Genomic DNA, 7548 nt, shown 5'->3' with positions numbered 1-7548 from the left:
GGGGGGAGGGGAAGTCTGTTTGGAATCAGAGTTTGACATACTAACACAGAAACTCTACAATCTGCTTCCTACCTTGCTCCTGCACGTAGTATGCCAAAAACAAATCAAGCTCCTTGACTGATACTGTTATGTGATGTGGCTGGACGCAAAGTGCTGGATTTGTGCAATGTGGGGATTTCATGAGACGTTCTCCATCCGTACTTTCCAAGGGGATGCCTTTGAACAGGATCACCATGACTAGATCCAGCCGCCAGACTTTGTCAGCCTGTCGCAGGCAGTCGATTCTCCTAATCTTACCCTTCTGGTCAGGATTGGACAATACACAGCATGGGTGCTTCTTCCCAGTAACGGTGAGCACAAAATCCTCCCGGTACTCTTGGCGTATATCTTTGCGCAGCTTGGCGAGGAGCCTGGATGCCCACTTCTGTTTAATTTCAGGCTTTTCACTAAGTAGCTCATCCTTGACTGCTCTTTCCTCATCCTTTGACATTCGTTTCTCGTGTTTTTTAAAGTACTTGCGTTTTCGAGCCTGAAGGTTGAACCAAGTATAGGCGATTGCACGGACATGTGGAAGAAGTGCCTCAATGAATGGGTGAAATTCATCCTGTTGAAAGAAGCGCGGAAGAAAAAGAAGAAGAAAACTCAAAGTCAGTTTTTTCTTGCAAGCAAGGAAAAAGTAAGATAGGGTTCTGAAAATTGCAAAAGTGAAAAACAAGATGAAGACAATACAGATGTAGCATTTATAAAAATTTCTGCATACTATCCCTTTATGTAATTACATTAACTGTCAAGCAACAGATAGAAGTACCCACAGAATCAAATGTTCCCTTTTCCCCATTTCACCCTTTGAGAGAAACACATGAAGGTTTTATTTTGCATGCTTCTTCTCACTTGTCCCCACAATGCTATACAGACTACATCATACAAAAGCGATGCTAACAAGATGTTTCATTTCTAACATTTAATTATTGACTGATCGGCTAACACCAAGCAGTACCATTCTACAAAGAGGACACTGTACGATTTTAGGAAATCTGAGCAGAAATGTTCAGAATGCAGAAGCGAATGCCACAGTTCATTTCTCTTCTCTGTGCCACAGAAACACAAAGCATATACATGCTCAGTGTAATGCCACACAGTTCCCGCTTTTGGAGCATGCTCTCAGCAAGAGACTGCTGGTGGCACAAAGAGCATGCGCCATTAAACTTGATCCATTTTCTTATCAAACGTCCAACATTCCAACACTGAAACAGCACCATTCCAGTGATGGTAACTAGAGAAACCAGTATACAGTAAGGGAAAGTGGGCAAAAGACACAGCATGCAGTGTAAAAAACCTGAACAGAAGCTTCTGTACTTTCAGCTCTGCATGCTTCCCTCATACCCTCCCATCTTTGTAAAATAAAAGTTTATGACGTTGAGAACAAAAATTACATTAATGTTCTTCCGACAGCTCCACTGTAGGATTTGAAGCCCCACAGAGTTGGTTAATTTGTTAACTGATCACATGAGTGTGGCAATTATTCTAAACCCCTTAAAAATCAATCTGAGGTATACAATGAAAAATGGCAACTTGGCACAAACTTTGCATTCTTTGTGTTTCTGCATGCTGTGGCAGGGTGACATTAAGAGTTTACCACTGGTCAAACACTGCTTTTGTCAAATCTATGCAGTTTATTTAGTTTTAAAACATCCTATCCTATCATACAGCCATAACTGCAGGTTCATATCTTCTGCCTGCTTGTAGTCTATACTCTTTAAATAGGGTAATAATTAAATGTTATTTAAGAATCTACTCTATAGCAATTAAATTCATTCATTTTGTCTGTTTTAAGTAACGTACAACATACCTGTTCACATCTGTCTAAACGGAACCTTTCCTAAAAGTATCTCTCTGAAAGAATAGGAGCGTAATTATTCCATTAACAAAAAAAGCAAGAGTAACTTATCAAATGTTACAGTTTTGGTTTGGAGGGGTCCAATTGGCTTCGGAGGGGGTCTTTGTATATGAGTGTGCGTGTGTTCTGGGGTCTTTTTTAACAGTGTGCAGTGATTATTCGTCATCTTGAGTGACTAAGTACAATCAAACTACAATTTAACCTCCTTTATGTAATGATATTCAAGAATACAATTTATAAACTAGTGTTTTAGTTACACTGATAGACATGGAATGAATTAAATTTAATCAGTACACTGATTAACTCCATTAGGACAAAAAAAGTTGAAAGTGTAACTAATGGCTTCATAATTATATGGAGTTCAGTCTATTTTCATGGCAGCCTACTGGTCTTCAGACCAAGATTTTCATACTAAAACTTCAAATTTAAGAGGAATTTCAAAAGATCCTACATGTTAAAACAGATGTAAAAATGCAATAGGTGTACGCCACCAATCTTCAAAACAAATTGAAAACAAAAACAAAAAGCAACAACAAAAAAGTTTCAATGTTACATTAGCAGAATGGCAGAAAAAACAAACAAAACTGAACAACAGGACAGGACACAAATTATTGCATTACAGTACAATGCATAACAAAGGGCCACAAAGGCAATAATTAAACTGATCAGCAGCTCCAACAGAGATTTAAACAATTCTGATACTATACTGGCACATAAAACTAGGCCATGTAAAGAGTTAAACCACAATCTGTTCTTTGTGTGGGAAGGCAATAGTGCTCCGAGCAACCACAGCCCATGATAAGACTTCCGTATCTTCCATACACTTCTGATGCCATGCTTTTTCCTCTCCTTACAACGACTGCAGAAAGTTTATTTTTTCTCCTCTGAAAGTGATCTTAATGGAAGCATTTGAATAAAATGTTCATTGCACAACATGCAGCAAGGAGTGTGCTGCATTAAACACTTCCAATTCATTTCATGTTGAAGAAAACAGATTCACCACAGATTTAGGAAACCCTTAGAGCTGAGAGGTGGGGGAGGAGAGGAGGCCAGGAAGACCTTTTATCCCAAATTAAATATTTTCCTCTACATTTAAAAGAGGCTGCTGATTTCATAGATGAAAATATGCTACAATATTCAAAGCAATTTTATTGATCTATCTTATTTAGTCATAAGGATGTCATGAGCTTTTTTGGTTTGACCTTACTCTTAGATTCTGTCTGTAATACTAACATGAAAGCTAACAGCATTAAAAATCAATAGCTCATTCTATAATGTTTAAATTTCAGGTTTTCAGTTCTCAGCTTTGATTTATTCAGTGAATATCTCAAACGAAAAACTTTACTTTTTAAGTTCAGACTTTTGTTTTACAATATCATTCAGTGCTTAAGCTATAAAAAATATGTTAAAGAAAAAAAAGTGATGCAAAAAAATCAGTGAATTATGTCCTACTGCAAAGCAGTATTATCAAATACCTTTGAGAGATTCATTGTATGTCTGGATTCCTTTCAAATGAAACATTACTTGACAAGAAGTGCCCCATAAAAATGATCCTAAATGGAGATTTGCTATTAATCACAGACGTTCTCCACTAAACCTTCTAAAAAGCCATCTACTAAATTTGATTTTTCCCTAATATTGGTAGAGCCAATATTGAAAAAATGATTTTTATGTGGCACATACCCATGCGAGTCATAACTACGCTCGCAAAAAAATGATTTATGAAGGTAAGGTTTTCAAATGTCATAATGAATGGCTCGGGAGAACCAATGTGCACTGAAAATTTCAAATAAAATGGGAGGGATTTTTTAAACATGTATAAAACTTGCAAATAAATTAAAAAAATACCTATAGTCTAATGGCAATATAATAATGACAGATACGCCAGCTTTCTTTGCAGAATACTTACATGAGAAATATATTTGCTTTCTCCTTCCCTTCCCCTCCTCTGTCCAAACTGTGTCAATCAAACCACCTGAGTTTAAATTATAGGGCTATGAAACAATAAGGAAAGAAATAAGGCGAAAAATGGTAATTATACCTAGAAAGCCTGAATTCTCATCTTTACCAGTTGGATTTTGTTTGCCTGTTGCTACACAATATATTCTGTAGAGGAAAGACAGTTGTAAGAAATTTTGTTTCCTGGACTACTGCAATATAAAAATAAACCAGTGTAAAAATATCACAAGAGCTGAGTATCTGAAAGGGTGCAGGAACGACATCTTATGCCTCAGCAAGAGATAAATGGAATTTATATTCATTCCAACATGAAAAAATAAAGTTGTATTTGATAAATATGTATTCTTCTTTGTTTTTTATTCATGCCAAAGTTTCATTTAACTGATGACATTGTTCAGTATTGGCTTAAAAACCCTGCTTCTAGATTTCAGACCCACTCTCAAAAGGTGCTACAATGCTACTCCTGCACAAATTGAACAACTACTTTTGTGAAAAATTTTATCCAAACAAATACTCTATTTTGATCTGCGCTTATAAATGGTATCAAAATACACAGATACCACTGCATCCAGACTACACCTGAAGTTTTATACACATGGTAAGTGCAATAGATACTAATTTTGACAGGCTTTTTTTATAATATCAACTTAATATAAGACTCAGTGATATGCCACTTTAAAAATGAAAAGATGACAAACTGCAAGTCCTCATGTATCATGTAAACTTAATCTTTAATTTAGGGGGAAGAAAAATTGGTAAGAAAGGTCCTTCATCATTCCAAGCAGATGACGGATATTCAAAATCAAAGAAAAATCTAAACCACTACATTTGTACTCCAGAAATATGGATGTCTAGTAGTGAATGTGCCTATATAAAAACAACATTGTACATGATGGGAAATTATTATCATCTTTATGTGTAATACATTAAAGCAAGATATTGCTTTATTTATGTTTGCATGTGTAATAAATTAAACATTTACAAAGACACCAATATCAGCATTTTAATAGAGATTTGGGGAAAAAATGATGGGCTTTATTGCATCTTCTTAGGAAAAAGTCAGAAAAGCAAAAGGCACAAAAAAAAGTCACTGGATCTTTTAACAGTGAACGCCCTGATCTGCTTTATTATTGATGGGAGTTAGAATTTCCCCATTTTTTAATATAATTAAAAACTTTTAGATAAAAGTTCATGTCCAGAGTTCTCATTAGCTATTCATTTACAAAAAGGGCAGCTCATAGAGGAAAAAAATCTACTACTTTGGGATTCCGCTAGAAGTAATTCTTATGCGCATACCTGTAAACATATGTGGTTATCTATTATGCTAGTGCAATTTACATGTAATGATTATATTATCTTTTTTAAAACTTCAAATAACTCAGTGACACTATTTTTCCAGATTTGCTCCACTGATGTTGACTTTTACTTGCTGAAAATATCCATAGCTAAGTCAATCAGACTTAGATGCCAAACAAAATATAAACAATAAAAAAATGTGTCAGCCAAAAAGCTACAGGACTGCATCCAATCACTGAATAAGCCTTATCTTTGTTTTCATCTTCATTCACAATTTATAAATGCTACAGTCCCTTTGAATCACAATGGTTTTTAAGTCTCAAATAATTGGAATCATACTTATTAGTCCACTGCGCAAATATCAGCACCTAAATATTAGATTTATAATAGTCTAACACTAGAATTATTTTCTCACATTTTTCCTTTCTTAAACACCAATGTGGAGGCAAGCAGTTATCAGTTTAATCAGTTTACATCACATCCTCCTAAGACAGACTTTAAAAAAAAAAGCTGCTGAAAACTATCCCGTAGTTTTAGAGTTATAATTTACTATTTGGGATTGGTCTGGCACCAAGATACTGGTTTCTTCTTTCCGTGGTCATATCAGCTACACTCTACGGGCACTTAAATAACTTCTGATGCGTTGTTTCTATACTGATGTTTAACAATAAAATAGTTTCAAAAGAATAAGAGCCATATTCTGTTGCCTGCAACACATAGTGCTGCGAAGAGTTTCATAAAACCACGGATTTTGCTAAATTGACTCCCCATATGAAACACTCCCCTACAATAATACCCCACGGTTTGCCCAAACTCTCCCCAAATTGATAGCTTTGCTTGCAGCGTGCACTATCATTGCTCAGAGGGTGCAGAGTCAGTCGGCACCAAAAACCTGCAAAACTCCAAATGCAATTTGAACAAGCGCCCGCGTTTGGCTTTCCCTGTTGCATTACTGATGTGCAAAATCAGATATCCCGACATCAAGCGAGAAAACCCCCCTGTCGCCCCATACACCCCAATGAGAAAATACCTAGGTAAGTTAGATCCACCTGAAAATGCTGGCACGCTTTGTATTTTAATAAGAGCACAGGACAATCTTCTGCTACGCCAGGTTTGTTTGGTTGTTATTTAAATAACACTTCCCCTCTCAAATCCTTTTTATCAGGCACTGCCTGAAAAGCCCGGAGAGTTCAGAAGACAGCAGATCAATGGTTTGCAGCCTGATCAATACTTTTTTCCAACCCGGATTTCTTTTTCTTTTAGAGCAATTATATTCATTTCTGTTTTATTAACCTTTGGCTTTTTTGGTTTTTAATGCAATAACCATTAGCAGTGTGCATCTCCGGGGGGTGCATGGCAGGGATCTCCCCAAAACAATGGCCTGGTACAGTTTATTCTCTGCTCTTCCCTTCTGCAAGAGGAGTTTGCATCCTGACAAAACTGTGCTCTGACCCGTTACGGCTGTTCCCATGACTCATAAGCAACCCACACCTTAAAAAATAAAAAAGCAGAATAAAATTAAATATATATTTAAAAAAAAACACACAAAAAAACGAAACGCATCTATACCTGAGTGAGACAGATGGGAGAATACATCATGACTTCTCTTTGAGAGCAAACTTCCCGGAGAGCCCCTAAGAAAAGCCTCAAAAGGGAATAATTTCATCTATTCATTTTACAGTCATCTGAGACTCAAGGAAGATGAAATCAATCGGGACGGGGCTCTCGCCCTGGATCACCGCAACTTCGCAACAAACCCCCAGTCCTCCTTAAATAGCCAAAGATTCAAGTTCACTCCGTGCGCTAGATTTCCCGGGGTGAAATCCAGTCTACACTTTTAACCCTCTTGTTGTCGGCGGCGCAGGAGTCTTTGCCTTTGGTTGCTGCGGCTGCTGCTGCTGCTGATGGTGATGGTGGCGGTTGCTTTTCAGCTGAAGGGGGGGGGGAGTTGTTTTTTGTTGTTGTTGATTTGTTTTTAAGGGGGGAGGGCGGGAGGATTTGGATGTTGTTGTTTGGGTTTGGTTTGGTTTGGTTTTTTTGTTTTGCAAAAGAAGCTGGTGCCGGGTTAGCAGAGCGCTGTCACCAGGCTCACAAAGTTCAAGGTTAGCGCCCGCAGCAGAGCAGGAACAATCCCGGAGTGATCGGAGGAGAAACTTTGCGAGGAAGAGAGCATGTGCGCAGGAGCCGGGGCGAACGCTTCCAGCCCCCTCGCCCACCACCAAGGGTGGAGGAAAAAAATTGCTTCGCAGCGCGCAGTCTCCGGATCTCCTCTGGCTGCAGCCTGGTGCCTCTCGCTCCTCGCGCTGCCTCGCGGCGCCCTCCCCCTTCCCGGCGCGGCGCGGCGCGGCGCGGGGGCAGGCGGGGAGGAGGGAGCGTCCAAGGGACCGCTGCAATCA

The 7548-nt window shown here is 38.3% G+C and overlaps 1 protein-coding gene across 12 annotated transcripts in view; it reads right to left on the bottom strand.

Annotated features, from left to right (window-relative positions):
- NFIB (nuclear factor I B) overlaps nt 1-7548 on the bottom strand; it is a 257933-nt gene that overhangs the window by 245258 nt on the left and 5127 nt on the right. For 10 of the 12 annotated variants that reach the window (XR_003096234.1, XM_025215529.1, XM_025215530.1 and 7 more), the window contains exons 1-2: nt 6722-7542; nt 73-604 (exon numbers count right to left, since the gene is read on the bottom strand). Coding sequence is in view for 11 of the 12 variants with exons in the window: in XM_025215529.1 (XP_025071314.1) it covers nt 73-604; nt 6722-6751 (562 nt within the window). In the remaining variant the exon portion in view is untranslated. Of the gene's footprint in view, nt 1-72; nt 605-997; nt 1019-6721; nt 7543-7548 lie in introns of those variants that run through there. The other 2 variants (XM_025215533.1, XM_014524710.1) reach the window with 2 other exon arrangements.

Source organism: Alligator sinensis, unplaced genomic scaffold (assembly GCF_000455745.1).
Source record: "Alligator sinensis unplaced genomic scaffold, ASM45574v1 scaffold185_1, whole genome shotgun sequence".
Lineage (NCBI taxonomy): Eukaryota > Metazoa > Chordata > Crocodylia > Alligatoridae > Alligator > Alligator sinensis.
This window is presented reverse-complemented; position numbering and strand designations above follow the sequence as displayed.